General features: G+C 37.2%; 2 protein-coding genes across 3 annotated transcripts in view; both read left to right on the top strand.

Annotated features, from left to right (window-relative positions):
* The window catches only part of dnmt3bb.1 (DNA methyltransferase 3 beta, tandem duplicate b.1), a 49,189-nt gene extending 45,351 nt beyond the window's left edge, over positions 1–3,838 (top strand). For both annotated transcript variants that reach the window (XM_039652723.2, XM_039652722.2), the window contains 5 exons: positions 662–810; positions 895–980; positions 1,123–1,192; positions 1,321–1,442; positions 1,998–3,838. In XM_039652723.2, coding sequence (XP_039508657.1) covers positions 662–810; positions 895–980; positions 1,123–1,192; positions 1,321–1,442; positions 1,998–2,139 — 569 coding nt within the window. In that variant the 3' untranslated portion in view covers positions 2,140–3,838. The remainder of the gene's footprint in view (positions 1–661; positions 811–894; positions 981–1,122; positions 1,193–1,320; positions 1,443–1,997) is intronic.
* Positions 3,839–6,304: 2,466 nt separating this feature from the next.
* Positions 6,305–17,123, top strand: LOC120463349 (uncharacterized). The gene is made up of 25 exons (XM_089124569.1): positions 6,305–6,587; positions 8,204–8,326; positions 8,415–8,560; positions 8,711–8,882; positions 8,971–10,463; positions 10,697–10,844; positions 11,794–11,922; positions 12,020–12,135; positions 12,215–12,265; positions 12,371–12,514; positions 12,609–12,716; positions 12,998–13,139; positions 13,237–13,521; positions 13,621–13,665; positions 13,748–13,827; positions 14,014–14,126; positions 14,725–14,908; positions 15,001–15,085; positions 15,188–15,333; positions 15,455–15,545; positions 15,656–15,804; positions 15,981–16,066; positions 16,260–16,329; positions 16,416–16,537; positions 16,632–17,123. The coding sequence occupies exons 2-25, from the start codon at positions 8,215–8,217 to the stop codon at positions 16,786–16,788; spliced, it is 4,374 nt and encodes a 1,457-aa protein (XP_088980695.1). The 5' UTR covers positions 6,305–6,587; positions 8,204–8,214; the 3' UTR covers positions 16,789–17,123.
* Positions 17,124–17,226: the final 103 nt, after the last annotated feature.

The raw sequence follows: 17,226 nt of genomic DNA, 5'->3' as shown, positions 1-17,226 counted from the left end.
TTATTTTTGTGGTGTGTTTACAATCCAATCTATGGCATTGTGTTTTTATTAATAAGTATTTAATGTTAAAGTCATCATGTTTTGTGCTATGGACATGAATTCATATCCTTTGTAGGGTTGCAGTTCGGACATGAATAATATCTCAAATTATCTAGCCGGTTAAGTGCAGTTGTGCTATTATTTTCTATGCCATCGCACATAATATTAGCCTGGTGACGATGAATGAAAAAACTGACTAAGACAAACATAAGCCGCTTTTCCACCATCGGGCCAAACCATTCTTGTTGCAGAAACTGTTAAATTGTGCCCAGCCGGTAAGGATATGGTTTCATTTTTCACTGTGGGGCTGAAAATGACTACTCTTTGAAATGTAATATAAATGCGCAAGAGTTTACAGAGGTTTGAGATCTAAATAGCAACCACGTTATGGAGAATGACCAGATATTTCTATTGTGATAGAACAATAGAAATAGCATGCTTAGCCTGGTACAGAGAAACTGTATTCGGACAACAGAACAGACCAATCCTGACTTGCAACAGTGGAAATATAAGCGTAACCATTCCTTACCTTAGAAGCGTTTGGCCCGATGGTGGTAAAGCGGGCTATAATAAATATTTAAGACTATTTTTTAAAATGTTTTCTTTATTATATTGTGTTTAGAGGGGACCGGGCGTCTGTTTTTCGAGTTTTATCGCCTTTTGAGTGAAGCAAAACCAAAGGAAGGGGAAGACCGACCTTTCTTCTGGATGTTTGAGAATGTGGTTGCCATGAGCGTCAATGATAAGAGAGACATCTCACGATTCCTGGAGGTTTGAGTTTCTTCATGGCTGTTGTTGCTGGAGATGGATTGATCTGGTAGTTTCTCATTTCAATTTGTTTGTGTGTATCTCTAGTGCAATCCGGTGATGATTGACGCTATCGAGGTATCAGCTGCTCACAGGGCACGTTATTTCTGGGGAAACCTGCCAGGAATGAAGAGGTATTTGTCATCTCATCTACCCCACCTTTGTCTTTCTCTTTCTCGAAATAGTCTCTAGATAACATCTCTAAACCTTTTTAGTCAGCATTTTAAGCGATGTATGTACTGTATGCAACTTTGAAATGGAGGTGCTTTCCTTCAGGCCTCTGTGCGCCACTGGGATGGATAAGTTAGAACTTCAGGACTGTTTGGAACATGGCCGTGTTGCCAAGGTAAATTATTTTCCATTTTTGAAAGGCTCTGGTGAAAATGTAAACCTGTGAGCCCTTATTGATTTACTGTATTCATGACCTTGAGCAGGTTGTGTTAAGCATAGTCTCTTAACTCTTTTTGTCTTTAGTTTGGTAAGGTGCGTACCATCACAACACGGTCCAACTCCATCAAACAAGGCAAAGACCAACACTTCCCTGTCGTCATGATGAATGGCAAAGAGGACATCCTGTGGTGCACAGAGCTCGAGAGGTGTGTTCACAACAGCCAGTTAATATCAAAAATATTAAATGTCAAATTCTTAGTAGAGTTGGGCAATATGGCAGAAATATTTTATCATTCATATCAATGATTCACGATTTTATCAGGATTCGTTTTCATGTTGGTTTTACTATTTTGCAAGTGACTGAGCATTACAGCCAAACTAATGACCCTATTCTAAAAACAAAGCCTTAGGCCGGATTCACATATAGCGCCTAAAACGCATAGAAAACGCTGAACGCGCCGCATTCTCCTTTTTTCAAAGCGCTAGGGCGGTTGCGCTCCGGTTGGTTCTTGTCACGTGACCTACTGTGTGCTAATGGTGCGCTTGCGGCATTCTGAAAAGTTGAGATGTTTTTATCTCGATGCAGCGCGGACGTGCTTGGAAAAAACTAGCGTGTCGCACCGCGACTGCCTCTTCCATTATGAGCACGTGCCGTTAATAACGTATTTAACTGACAGCCCTAGTAATTTTTATAAATGAATAGATCTGGACAAAAAATTTACATCATGTTTTAACCCAAAAATGTATCTTTCTCTTGTCAGGATTTTTGGCTTTCCTGTCCACTACACGGATGTTTCTAACATGGGCCGTGGCGCCAGACAGAAGTTGCTGGGACGTTCTTGGAGTGTTCCTGTAATCCGTCATCTGTTCGCCCCTCTGAAGGACTACTTTGCATGTGAATAACACATGTAGTCCATGTTCAGTTAGTCCAAAGTCACACAACAAACACAATAACAAAGTACAAAACCAAATGTCCTCAATAAGGAGCTCTTAGAAAGCAGCTAGTCTCCGATTTTACAAGACAATCTCAGATTTGGAAAGATAAGCCGAGAAGTTGGGCTCACTTGAGGATGAGGTTAGCCTTGCCCTTGACCATCAGACCAAACTCAAGGTAGACACTGTGCTGTGACAGTCGCTTAGTAAAAACACAGTTAGCTTTTGTTCTAGATGTTTTTGAAATTGATGTGCCTGTCAAAGTCTTTAAGACTGCCAGTGTTTGTCTTAATATGCAGTTAGCATTTCTTCTCATGGAAAAAATAATAATACACAAATGCCTTACAATCTCAAACTTTTTTAATTGAACAAAACATTTTACCTTATCGTACTAATCTTATTTTGCTAAGAAATCCACAAATGTGCAGTTGTATTATCATGCCATAGATTCAATACACTTGCATGTGATTTCCGTGGTATTGTTGGTGTGAGAAAAATACTTGATGCAAACTTATCAATGCAAACTTGAACACCAAGCTGTGAGCCCTTACAAATGCATTCAAAGATTTGATTCCCCATTCGTGTTTTATATGGCCTACATTCCCTTTGTAACATTGCACAATAGCAGTATAACCGGAGGGTGTTTTTATAAGCAGAACTCAAGGGCATTAGCCTGCTGAACATTTTACTGTTGTTTTCTTGACAAGTAAGTAGTGTCAAGTTGTTGCTCGAGATAGAGATCAGTGTACTGTATTTTAACCTTAAAATAATGTTTACAAACTTTAACTCATTTAAACACATTTTTAGAGTTTCCATATTATACCTTGTTTTTTTAGATTGACCTCTAAGATGAGGCACTGGTGTAGATGTAAAATGTTAGCTCTGTATGGGTTTATCTCGCATAGATGCTTTCATTTGACTTAAAACTGTTGTTTTTATACTGACTGTTGATACCAACAATAACAAACACATTGTATCAGGCATTGTATTATTGTAGCACTCTGATTCTTAAAAAACCGATGCCTCATCTTTCTAAAACACTTAATGTGTGGTGCCTTTTGAAGAGAACAGACACATCCTGCCATACGAGGGTTAAGAAGAAGATTTCTGCTTTTGTTTATTAGACCTAATGCTGTAACACAAACTGTTTTATATGTCTAATTATATGCTTAAAGAAAACTACTGTCCAAAGACAGAGCTTGAAGTGGAAAGTAACCTTTAATACTTCATAAGTCATGGAACTCAGTGTTTAGATATTGCTTGTAAATTACATTCATTTGTTCTGTAAAATCTTGACAGGCAAAAATGTATGTAAAACAGCACAAATAGCTTACTGTCATTGTATTTTCTTTAAGTTTTGTTGTTGTTGTTGTAGCTTAAACACAATTGTGATATCATAGCTCTAATATTTTGCTTAGTAGATCTTTAAATGTGATATATAACGCTGTCTTTTTACTTGTTTATTTGGTAACAATGTTAATCTGTACTTTTGAACATTAACAGTCCTTTTATACAGTCAATTTATATTTACTTTTATTTTTTATACTTTTTTCGGATAGTTTTTGTATACAATTTATTTTTCTTTTGGGACTTATGGTATAAAACATAAAAAGTAACCAATAAATGTTAGTATCCTAAACAAAACCAATAAAGACAGACTCCAAAATTGTGTTTTGTCTATAGTGCTTTATTTTAATGATGTGGTTATGACTTGCAATCATGTCTGGGGCATTCCTGGGATTCGGTAATATTTCCACCCCCCAGTCTTTTTTTAAAGTGGTGGTTCACCAAAATTAAATGTTAAAAACTTTTCGCAATAATTTGGTATGTCCATTATGATAAATAAAAATAATTATTGCATTTAAATCATTTTTAGCATAAAGAATGTATTTAATTTACTTTAAATTTCTATCTTACTCCTAGCATTTTGTCATGTCCCTGAAGGACTTCACTGAATTTGTACTTAAAAAAATATTTAACAAAATGTGCACAGTATCTATGATTTTTTTGACAGTATCGTATTTATTTACTTTATTAAAAAAAAAAAAAAGAAATTTTATTTTAAAAAAAAAGTCATGTCGCTCAGTCTCAACTCAACCCCGTCCGCCAATTATTCGCCACCCATAATAATTTATACTTCACCCATATATATCAGAAATGACATCATTCAGGTCTCTTTAACAGTGGTGCAGAAGATGGGAAGAAGTATCCTACTTTTTATTCTTATTTCCGGGGCATATTTTAGTCATGGAAGGTACTGTCAAGCTTAACATCTCAACCCCATTACATAAAATAAAGATGGAAAATGATTTTTCTAATTTTTATTTTAATCCATAACTATATACAATGTTCTTATTTCACTGCTGCCATATAGTCTACTCTCCTACATGACACGAGGAGCAGTGGCCATTTTGGGCAACAAAAAAAAGGGTTGAAAACTTGTGACGGTTGAGTTTTTACACTTCATTTATAAATAATTTACATTAAAATATATATAAATAGTAATTGTTTTAATAAATATATACTTACCAAAAATCATGAAGACTCATAATTTTATTATAAATAGATTTTATGTAATGTGTCCAGTTAACCACTGACAAGCATCCTATGTCATAAATGGCAGCCACATCAACAGCAAAACGACAATGTTGTTTATTTTTAACTTCATTCTCAGGAAAATGTGTAAATTATCATACGTTACATTTAGTTATTATAAAATTGAGGGACACAAACAGTAGGTAAATGTTTATTTAATAACAATGGGTATTTAATTTAGTCTTTATTGCCTGAGGTGGAAAAAATGATTTGTTGTGGGGTTTGATGTGTGCCTTATGATATGGGGTGTTTAGAAAACGTATCATATGTAGTTTACACAATCAAACTTAAAATATTCCTGAATCCCAGGAATGAGCCATCAACAAATTTGAAATAAATGTATTAATTTCAAAATTGTAAAAAGTGGAGTCCTAAACACTGACTAAACCCACTTTTTGCATTTAAAAATTTGTCCATTGAAATACTCACTAAATCTCCATCAATACCACACTGATGATTAAGTTGGGGAAATATTTGGTCAAAAAAAATGTATTATAGGAATTAGGAATATGAAGCAAAACATGGTTCCAACTGAAACAACACTAAGTAGTGACCATGGATTTTTCTTATATCCTTCTTGAGCGGCAACACCAACTTTCACCTCTTTCACGTGAGGAGACCTCATTAAACTTAAACCTTATAGTAGGCTTCTCTGTTTTCAGGCATTTTATTGGTATAAACTATAACAAGTAAGGATCTTAGTGATGAAAGGGAGAATATTCAAAATCAAGTCTGGCACACTCAATCATGTACATATGAAAAGCTGCACCACAAAGACATTCACCTGACACATCTCCCAGTGACAATGACAAAATATTTATTTACAATAAAACAATATAAAGAGACTGTGGAGGTAATGTTACAGTTTACTACAATCTGCAGTCAATCTGTAGCCTATACAGCAGATAGCTGTGCAATATTATGCAGTGAATTAGTGCTTTATTCACAAGATGAAATGACTAGAAAACAACAAATTTGGAGTTTGGGTATCTCTATTGCTACTGGATACTACATGGTTTATCATGTAACGTTACACTGCTTCAATTAAGTATTCAATTAAACATCTTGTGGTATGCACTTGAATCACTGTTGTCAAGTTCGCTTATAACGTAGCAATAGCATCTCCGACGGGCCTATTGTTTTGTCTCGGTCAAACTTTTAAAAGTCATATTTAGTTAAAAACGGAGCTTTTTTGAACAGTCGTGCAAACGAACCCGCTAAAAGAAATTACTTCCAGTTCATTCATGGACGCCAGTTTGTCATTGTGGCATTCAGTATTGTAGTTGTGCAAATACAGTAGGCTAAGTCAACTGGTTTAACAATTGTAGGCCTATGGTAATAATACGCAATTCTGAACATGTTTTTTTTTATCTACCTGGTTCGTCGTCTGTGCTTTAACTATTCATTTACAATACAAATCAAAGATGTTTAACTGGCGTATTAACAGCGTAATCCATCCGGTCAGCATACAAATGCTGAATTCGGATATACTCTCGCTACTAGCCTACTGCCATAAAAAGGTATTGCGGAAATGTTACGCATATATAAGGCCATGCTATTCCGAATTCAGTCTATTTTTTCGTTCCCTTTGTCGTTTGAACCGTCTTTCTCTCTGTGAATGTGTGACCATTCGAATGCGGGCCGGGTTGTAAAAAGCATTTGATTGGTTGGACCAACTGAACTGACACGCCCCAATCACAAGCGAGCTGCGACTCGTTGTTTTGAGTCTGAACGAGACTTGGCGCAGGCTGCGCAGCAGTGAGTGAAGTGAACAAAGATCTGCAGACCAGCGATGCCGTTCTTTCAGTTCGTCATGTGAATTAGTAAGTATCGTAAAAGAGTATCAAAGCCAATATGAGTTATTTGGTATCGTTTACAACAAGATAAAGGGAGCGGAAGAACTGAAGTGTTTGGAAAACGCGTAGAATACGTTTCAATATCTCTTAGTAGGTTTGTAGACATGCAAATATAAAGCATAATCATACTCCTTTCGGTCGCGAATGAGTCGGTGTTTTTAACGAATCGTTTGTCTCACTTGAAAACACACAAAAATATACGCACTGGTCGCCACCTACTGGGAAATTAGTGTAACTTTATAAAATATCCGTGAACGAATCTTTTTGGTCAACCGATTCAAAAGAATCGAGTCACATCGGCTGAATCAAATTCTCCTAAACTGATGTATGGCGTTTCCACGTTGCAAAACAGGAGATTGAACGCGTGCAATAGAACGTTTTTGATACCAACGCGATCGACTTCCCTGCGTGAAATTGACCAATCCGAAGATCCGCTGAAGTCGCGGGATCGCTACAGGTAGGACCGATTACCAAAACACTGAACCGACGTTGTGGTTGTGTTAAGTAGTGGTAAATGTAATGGATTTCTCTTTATCGGTGTAACTTTTACGCAGTGAATGTAAAAAGCTGGCCGCGCGACAGATGCGGAAATGGCTGTGTGCGCGAGCTGCAAATGTTTGCATTGCATTGCATTTAATAAGAACCGCTAAGAGTGTTTGTTGTTATTAACATGTCGTGGTTGCTTCACTTCAGTATGAAGAACATTAATGTCGTGCACATTTTTATGCATATAACGTTAGATTAAAACACTGTAAGCACATCTGAGTTTAATACATTTATTCGCTTTATGATGCCATTTTTGTAAACAAAAAATAACGCCAAATTATTTCTATAGTGTGCACCTTGTATTTAATACTATAAATGTTTACATGTAACATAAGTGAAAACTATACCATCTCGTCAAAGAAAATATTAAGAATAAAATATTTAAAGCAATTTCCAGTTACCTTAACCAAGTGTGTGAACCTATGTCATGTTGAATAAATTGATAAGTGTTTAGATACAGCAGTCATTTTAGCATGAAGTTTCGCCAACAAACAGAAACATGTGTTTTTTTGTAAGACAATAGTTCTGTCTCTTTGTTTCCCTGCACCCGGTGTCCCATTGTGGCGTGTGGAGTAATGGCTGCTGGGAGCGGGAGGCCGCTCGCGCTTCATTGGCCCCAGCAGCTGTTTCCTCCCTTTAAGTATTCGCGGCAAATTGAGGGGTCCGCGCATAAAAACATCCGTGCGCATACGCGGATGTTTTTATTTTGTTTTACTTTCGACTACTAAAGTAATCGTCTTCATCTGACTTTCTGGCTATAAGAAAACTTATTTTGTTCGTTTTTTGTCCTTTCAAACGGATTTTTTTGTTGGGTTGAGTGAACAAAACCGCATTACCACTTAATGTGAATTGCGCAGTATGTAAATGCATTATAAACTTTACTTTTTTCACAAAATGTCAGCATCTGTTGAACAGATACTGACATTTTGTGAAGAAAAAAAAAGTAAAGTAAGGAGTTAATACATATTACTGTCTTTATGTGTGTATCAATGTTAGGAATACGTTTTTAGACTAAATTTATTAAAATATCTCCAAAGGTTATGGAAAAATGGTGGTTAATGTAGAGACTGGAGATGAGAAACACAATCTCAGTGAGCTGTTTGACTGGCTCAATGACACACTGCAAGCCACTTTCAGTCAAGTGGAGCACACCTGCTCAGGTATTTTTGACACTAACTGCTACTTGCTAACTTTGTATGAAGTTTATATCTTTTTCACATGAAACACTTTAATGGTGTGTTTTTTCAGGTGCTGCTTTTTGTCAGTTGATGGACATCATTCATCCTGGATCTATCGACATAAAGAAAGTGAAGTTCACAGCAAAAGAGAACATAGACATCTTGAATAATTTCAGTCTGCTACAGGAAGCTTTCAACAAAGCACAAATCAAGAAAGTGAGTTTGTGTGAACTGTAAAAAAAACACTGAAAATATTTGATGCAGTTAAGTTAGATTCAGGTTCACAATTTTCTTTTTTAGTTATACTGATATGCAGTTATCAACATGCATTTTGTCAACAGATGCTTTCTTTCTCTCCTTTTATAGGATCTGGAACTGAAATTGTTGGTGAATGGAGACACCCTGAAAACATTAGATTTGCTTACATGGTTCAAAAATATGTATGATCACAATTTTGCAAATCATAAGAATAACCCTCAGGAGGGTTTTGTTGAAGAGGAAGATGTGTCATTGAAATCAAACAGAGAGTTTGGAATGTGTAAGTGATAAACTTTGAGTTTTTTATTATTGATATTATGACCGTTGTCATTTATGATCTTGTTTTTGATTTTTTTTTTTTTTGATAGCTAAAAAGGTAGAACATTCTTCAGCACTCTACAATCCTGCAGAAACAAAGCATCTAAACCATGCTAAGACGGTGTCACATGAGTCTTCCCCCTGGATGTGTTTCTTCAGAAAATATTCCCCATCTACCTCACCTGATGCTGGATCAAACTGTACCAATAGCAAGTACAGTCTAGTATTAGGCAAGAAATACCGGGAAGATATTACAGCCTTCTGCAGTCAGACTCCATACTGCCTTTATTTATACCATCCTGTGGAGCTTGAAGATGAGAAAGAGGCCAGTGTGGTCCTGTTGGGCTTTTTTGACAAAGCTACTGGGGAAAACAAGTTCAGACTGCTTGATGTTCTCCATCTAAAGGAAGAGACTGCCGATGCTATCTGTACCTGCATCGTGGAGATGCTGAAGAAGTTCAGAATACCTCTAATGAACATGGCAATATTTTATTCAAATTTCCCAGATCATGAACATGTTCTTGCTGGTCTAAAGCTGCTGAAACCTGGGATTGTGTCTTTATGTGGACTTACAGATATGACAGGACAAGCGTGTCATAATGGTTTCATGAAAATGGAGTTTTCTGGCCTGATTCTGAATCTCATCACAGAAATCTACAAACACTTTCCATCTTTCCCAGCTGCTCTGCAAAACTTGCTTGAAGATGTTGAGGGGTCAAACTTCAATAATCTCCTGACGTCTCAATGCTCTCTATTCTGTAGAATAATCCAGAAAATGACTTTGGCTTGGTCAGACCTTGAAAAATACTTTGGATCTCAGGAGACAGATGAAAAAGCAATCTGTCATCTTCTTAGTGATCCCAAAATAAGACTCAACGTCCTCTTTCTTAGCCATGCTTTGCAACCGCTTTGTGATTTTCAGGAGAGTTTTGTCCGAGGTGTCGGCGTGACACAGCTGCTCCAAGATGCTTCTCAATTAGTGAGATGTTACACAGCGAGTTTCCTAAGACCAAAAGCAGCAGAGTTTTTTCTTAGGAGAGGAAAAACATCGCTTGTACAGGACACAGTGGGACATTTACCTAGAGGAGAGGTTCAAGTTGGCCAACAGGCTGCTGATTTTCTCCTGCAATGCTCTGCTGAGTTGTCTGACTACTTGGACACTTTCCACAGTTCCATCATTTCCTTCTACACGACTGTTACTGTTGAAATTGTTGAGCGCTTACCCTTCCCAGACTCCACCCTGAGAAACGTCTCATTAGTGTTGAGTCCAGGAAAAAAGCTTGAGGTGACCGGCAAAGTCGTCCAAGATTTAGGTGTCTGTTTTGGGGTTTGCTCAAGCCCTGAGAATGTCAGCTTGCTCACTGATGAGTTTTTGGAGTATCAGTTCATTGATGAGGGTGACGCACACCCCGCTGACCAGTCCACGGAGCAGTACTGGAAGACCGAGCTGAGGATTATGGGAAGGACATCTAGTTTTGGGAAATTAATCATTAGCTTGTTAGCCCTGCCCAAAACATTGAAAAAAGAGGTCATTTTTGAACAGGTGAGATATCAGTGTGATGAAATATTTTTCCAACCACTTTTAATGTACAAACAGTTTATGAAAATGAGTTTAGTTTGGAGACCTATGGTGATATTAAAAGTATCTAGAACATCCAGACCACCTTACCTCCATAGAATCATCTAGAACATTCAAGCATTATGACAGTTGGTTGTACTCAAGCAGACGTCTAAAACTTTGTTTTGTATTTTTATGTGTGGTTGTCTGTATCTCAGATGATTCAACAATCTGACAGTCTCAAGGAGGGGAGAATGGAGGACTGTGACGAGAAAGACATGGCTGAGGACGATACCACAGACAGTAGCTCATATAAAAGCGCTCCATCACATCTCAGCCCAGAGACTCAAGGGAGCATCGCATCTGGTAATGAGACATGCATATACGCTACAAGGCAAAATAAAAGACATCTCTGAACTTAACAACAAACTTCCAAAAAGAGCAGGGCCCGTATTCAGAAAGAATGTTAATGCAAAGAGTAGCTCCTAGTGACAAAATTCGAAGAAAATTCGTTTACTCTTAAAATTAAAGAAAAAATCCAGAAAAAAGGAATTCAGAGAGTATCTTAACCCTTAAAAGAGGTCTTAAGGTCAAAGTTGTTTGGAGTACAGAGTTAATAAAATGCTATAGATTGACACCCGGCCCGAATTTTCCGAAGGATGGTCTTGTGTTCATCCATCCACTAACTGGGATAACAGTAAACACTGTTCCTCTGTCCAGTCGGGCTCTCTTGTCCTTCTTGGTTTTGATTCCATGTTTGTTACATTAAAACCAACAGTCAAACCACCACTTAAAAAATAGACATGCCAGAAATCAGGTTAGGTGGAAAAAGTGGAACAATTTTTATCATTCTAAGCCAATCAAATACCTTATATGAAATTATATATATATATATATACACGTGTGTGTGTATATATATATATATATATATATAATATATACACATTTATAATGTGTGTTTGAGAGAGAGAGAGAGAGAGAGAGAGAACAGTCAAATAGGAAAAATACGCATGTAATTTCAAAGTGAAGGCTTAGAATAGACCCTTTACTTAAAATCACTTTTCCCTTTCTTGGACAACCAACCAATCACAACCTTCAAAAGATTGTGTCAGACATAGCAACGGGGTGAACCCCGCCTCCTCACTTAGATGAAAGTTTTTGTCTTTTCCTTACTCAGAGATGCTCTCAGATCTGTCCCGAATCGCTCCTACGTTTAAACGAAATAAAGAGTTTTCTGAGAGGAATCTTTATGAATACGGGCCCTGACCTCTACTTGCTTTGCATCACACTCTTAACAAATGCATTTGTTTTTCAGACATCATTGACTTAACGGAAATGGATGATATCGTGCCAATTGAAGTGGAGGACATTGCACCGATGGAAGTGGATGATATTGTACCAATCTCTTCTGATTCAGAAACAGAAAGTCAAAATAACATAGAAGGTTTTAGACTCTATTCAGATATTCCAGCTAGTGTTATTTTATTCTGCAACAACATTGAGACAGGTCTAAGTGAAACTTGCATTGCCCCTTTTTCCAGGGGATCAGGCATATGTCTCTGTAATCTTAGAAGATGATGATGATGATGATAATGAAATCACTGATGATGACGATGATTACAACTGTGATGCTGGTGAAGTCATATGGAATTATGCGGTAAATATATGCTCATTGGTTTTTATCTAAAGTTCAGTTATGGATATTTTTTATTGAAATCCTTTCCTTTATTGGCCAGAAAAGAAAAGGAAATACATCCTCAACACGAAACAGTGAGAAACCATACCAGGTAAGTTCTATTATTAGTTATTAAAAAGGCTTCCTTTTTTATTGCTTCTGTGCATCTAAGTTAAAGCTAAAGTATTGCTAAAGACTGCTGTGTTTCTCTCTTTAGGATGGTTACACAGTCGGTGAGATGGTTTGGGGGCCAATTGAGGGCTTTGGTCTTTGGCCTGGACTAGTTCAGATGTGGGACAGCAAGAGGCCTTGTGGCTCCATACGTAAAGTGATTTTCTTTGGGAACAGGATGCTGTCAGAGGTACAAAGCTCAGGATGCTGTCAGAGGTCTTGTGTGAATTTTGTGTTATTCTTTTATTTAATTGTGTTATATATAACTGTTTGTCTTATTGCAGATTCAAGCTGACGATCTCCTGCCCTTCTTTTCATTTGCAAAGTGCTTCTGTTCTAATTCCTTTGCTACAGTAACAGCGTATAAAGATGCCATTTTCAGTTCTCTGCAGGTAATGAATTTTGTTATTATTAGTGATCTATGGTCCATGTACTAGCATGCAGCTTGCAATTTAGTGTTCGGTTACTGTCTGGAAAAACAGTTTTGGGAATCTAAGCCTAATTCTATCTAAAATTTCACTGGTAATATTTTGTAATGCATTTGTTTATAATTCCTCTTGGAGATGCAAGTGGCACAGAAATTGCACTCACCCTTTAAGGGTTTAACAATCTTAAAAATGTTAGTGCAGAAACATCTTTGCCTCTCATTTTGTGATTTGTCATGCGTCTTTAGGTGGCATCCAGGCGCAGTAGAATGTTTTTTTCTCCTAAGACGGACTCTACGGATGAGCTGCTTAGAGTCATGTTGAACTGGGCCTTTGGAGGCTTTGAACCATTAGGCCCTGATGGACTTCAACCTCAATCCGAATACAGTGGTATGCAACAGATAAGCACTGAAGACACTCTTGGCTGCATTTTTAGCATCATATGCTGTATTAATTTGCTGTATTTTTATCTTTCTTTCTCCCTTAGACAAAATTGATATGCCTCGATCAGTGAATGGGCACATGGGAAACCACAAAGACCATGCAGGAAAGTTATTTGAATTAACTGTATCTCTGAATAAACTCCCTGAATCTCTGGACCTGAACAATGGCTCGATAGACCTTGGGACAACAGATGATTACAAAAAACGCACATATTCAAAATGGAATCAGAGGTCCTTGCAGACTGTGAAAACCCGCAGAAAACGGAATAAGCATCAAAATGTTAAACCAGCCATACAGATAGAGTCCAGACAGAACAGCCAACAAAGACGTACGTACGCAATTGATAGTTATTATTGCTATTAAATTTGTGATGGTAAAGCAAAGAAAAAAAAAATCCCATGTAACCTGGTGTTTGAAATGTTTTCAGATCAAATGGTGCATGAATTTCTGAAAAACAAAAGAAACATAGAAGGTGAGAAATTATTTTAAAGATATTGCAATGAGCATTGATATTGAGTAAAGTTCATCCTAATTTTACCTCTCTTTCATCTCAGAGTTCTGCTTATCATGTGGGAGTGTGCCTGTTGAAATCATCCACCCACTCTTCGAAGGAAGGCTGTGTTCGAACTGCACGGTACTATATTTATAGTTTCACATCTAGAATTCGCAGCTAAAGCAGCTACACTTATTACCAAAAATTGCGTATGGTCATACAATATCCTTAGACAAACATTTTTAGTAGGTTCAGTAGGTGTGCAAAGAGTATCACTAGTTTTAGCTGAAAGATTTGAATGGTTGTCTGTTTGTTTGTCACACGTAGTATAATTTCACGGAGACGCTGTACCGTTATGATGAAGATGGCTATCAGTCGTACTGTACCGTGTGCTGTTCTGGCATGGAGGTCATTCTGTGCGGCCATGACAGCTGTTGTCGGTGAGTCTTTATTACATTGGTGATTCAAAATATAGACTCATGTCACTGTCATTTTTCATTTTTGACAGATCAGAAAACAAGGTTCATTTTCATCCTTGTGAAATGTACTAAAGTCCATTGTCAAATCACTAAAAATCACTTTGTACATCAATGTGTACAGTGTTGAGACAAATTCAAATAAAAGAAATGGGGAAAAAATAGGACCCATTTTGGAACATTCGCACATTAGTTGCTGAATATTGTAAATGCTTTGATTTGTGTCAGAAAAGACAGCATTGGATATTTATTAAATAAATTTAAGTAATATGTTCCTATTTAGTGACTGTATAAGCATTGCAGATTTTTCTTTTGTTTGTTTTTGTAAATATAGATAATAAATCAGATAGACGGACAAGAAGCAGACAACATTTTTATTCTTACCTTTTTATGTATTTTAAATAATGGATTGTGCAAGAGGTTGGTTTCTCTCATTTGTAGTTTTGGTAGTGAAACAAACTATCTAAATAGAAAAATGCCAAATAGAAGTATCTTCTCTAGTGTCCTTACACCTTTGAATCCCACTTTGTATAGCTGAATTTGGTCCTTTTTCTTTCTCTAGCTCCTACTGTGTGGACTGTCTGGATATCCTGGTGGGCGAGGGGACCTTCGACCGGCTGAAAAACGTGGACCCGTGGACCTGTTACCTGTGTGCACCTGAGAGCAGCTCTGGAGCCTTGAAGCCCAGGCATGACTGGAGCATCCGTGTGCAGGAATTCTTTGCCAACAACAGTGCCATGGAGTTTGTTAGTGCTTGTTTTATATACTTCATCATATTGTACAAATCTTCCTGATTTGGATTTGTTTTGGTTTGACTTCTGACATTTGACCTCCTCAGGAGCCCCATCGTGTTTACCCATCGATCCCTGCTACCCTGCGACGTCCAATCAGAGTCCTTTCCTTATTTGATGGCATAGCCACTGGTAACTTCATCTTCTTGGACCACTTGTAGTTTAATACACGTCTATCACAGTCTGTTCTTGTTCTAGTCATGTGGTTCATTTAAATGCATTTTCGTGTTTCAGGATACCTCGTTCTAAGGGATCTTGGCTTCAAAGTGGAAAAATATGTGGCCTCAGAAATTGATGAAGAGTCCATTACGATCTCTATGGTCAACCATGATGGAAAAATCACTCATGTGGATGATGTTAAAAACATTACGAAAGAACATGTATGGTTGCAAAATAATTTTTTCATCATCTTGTTTGTTTTCTGTCTATAAATGCACGGAGATTTAATTACAAATCAAAAGAAGAATCTGCTTATCAAGTTTATTCTCTTTCATTGTTCAGATTGAGAAATGGGGCCCGTTTGATCTTCTCATCGGTGGAAGTCCATGCAATGACTTGTCCATTGTGAATCCTGCCCGGAAAGGCTTGTATGGTAAGACAAAAGTCTGGATACTGACTAACACATGGTTCATACACATCAAATTTAAGGTTTTGTTGAAAATGCAGCCGCTGAGTGGACTTAAGATTCTCTTTACTCTGCAGAGGGCACTGGGCGGCTCTTTTTCGAATATTATCGGCTTCTGAATGTTATGAAGCCGAAGGAGGACGACCCACGGCCGTTCTTCTGGCTGTTTGAGAATGTGACGTTCATGGAAACCAAGGTTAAAGCGGACATTTGCCGCTTTCTAGAAGTGAGTGTGATTCTGTTATGTTTGATAAAGACTCAGTGTTTTCTTTTGAATTTTAAAAACTCATGTTCAGGCTGTAAGATTTTTCTCAGTAAAGGAAAAACAGCTGAACCGCTCCCATTTTTAAAATATTTTTTTTTAGTCACATGGTGTAATAAGCATGTATGTTTGTTTTTTAGTGTAACCCTGTGCTTGTTGATGCTGTGAAAGTGAGTCCAGCTCACAGAGCAAGATACTTCTGGGGGAACATACCTGGGATGAACAGGTGAGTCTGTTATTCATATGACTATCACACCCATTTAAAGGGAAAGTTCACCCAAAAAAGAAAATTGTCACAATTTACTCACCATCATATCAAAATTTAATTTTTTGGGTGAACTGTCCCTTCTGTGAAATACTCAATTGTGTAAAGTATATAATTCTGATATTCATTAAGTGTTTTCTTTGGTTTTGACCAGACCAATCATAGCATCTCAGAAAGATAAACTTCGTCTTCAGGATTGTCTGGAGGCCGGCCGCACTGCAAAGGTTTTTCAGAAGTTTCTAGCCAAAGTTATTGAAATGATGTTACAGTAGGGATGAGTTGTGACATCTATAATGTTCTTAATTTGCAGTATGATAAGGTTCGCACTATCACCACACGGCCAAACTCACTGAAGCAGGGTGCCAATGATGCGCATTACCCCATCACCATGAATGGAAAAGATGACAATGTGTGGATCACAGAATTGGAGAAGTAAGTTTAACTTCTACTCCTTTAGCTGTAAATAAAAATGTAAGCACAAATATGTATTTACTTTATGCTCACTGTCACACTTGCACTTTGACAGAATATTTGGATTTCCGAAGCATTACACGGATGTCAAAAACATGGGGCGTGTCCAGAGGCAGAGAGTGCTGGGGAAGTCCTGGAGTGTCCCTGTCATAAGACATCTTTTAGCACCACTAAAGGATTACTTTGCTTGTGACGAAGTCCCCTTGAAATGAACAGAAGATTTATAATGTCTTAATCTTTTTCTGTCAGTGTCACTCAGAGACTCAACGACTCAGGGACATGAGAGTTTATTGCTTTTAATTTTTTTTTTAAACCCTTGTTTTAACTAAAATGTTATGACTAAGAATTTTAATAATGTAGTATTGTATGGAATAATGGATGCTGGAAAAAACTAAAAGTTAATTCCATTTTGTTGAGAATCACGTGTCACTTTTAAAAAATGTTTTTTTCTCTCTCTCTCTCTCTCAATTTGTAATCAAGTTAAGCTTCAGATACATTGACATATTTGATGTGGGATTGAGCAAAATGAATAAACCTGCTAAATGTGTTCAGTGTTTATCTGTGTCTAAAATATTATCAAATAAAATTGTATAAAAAATAATAAAAAATAAAATAAGTAAAGATACAAAAACAGTAATTCACCACAGTGC

The sequence above is a fragment of the Pimephales promelas genome, chromosome 20 (assembly GCF_988280905.1).
Source record: "Pimephales promelas chromosome 20, fPimPro1.hap1.1, whole genome shotgun sequence".
NCBI classification, from domain to species: domain Eukaryota; kingdom Metazoa; phylum Chordata; class Actinopteri; order Cypriniformes; family Leuciscidae; genus Pimephales; species Pimephales promelas.
This window is presented reverse-complemented; position numbering and strand designations above follow the sequence as displayed.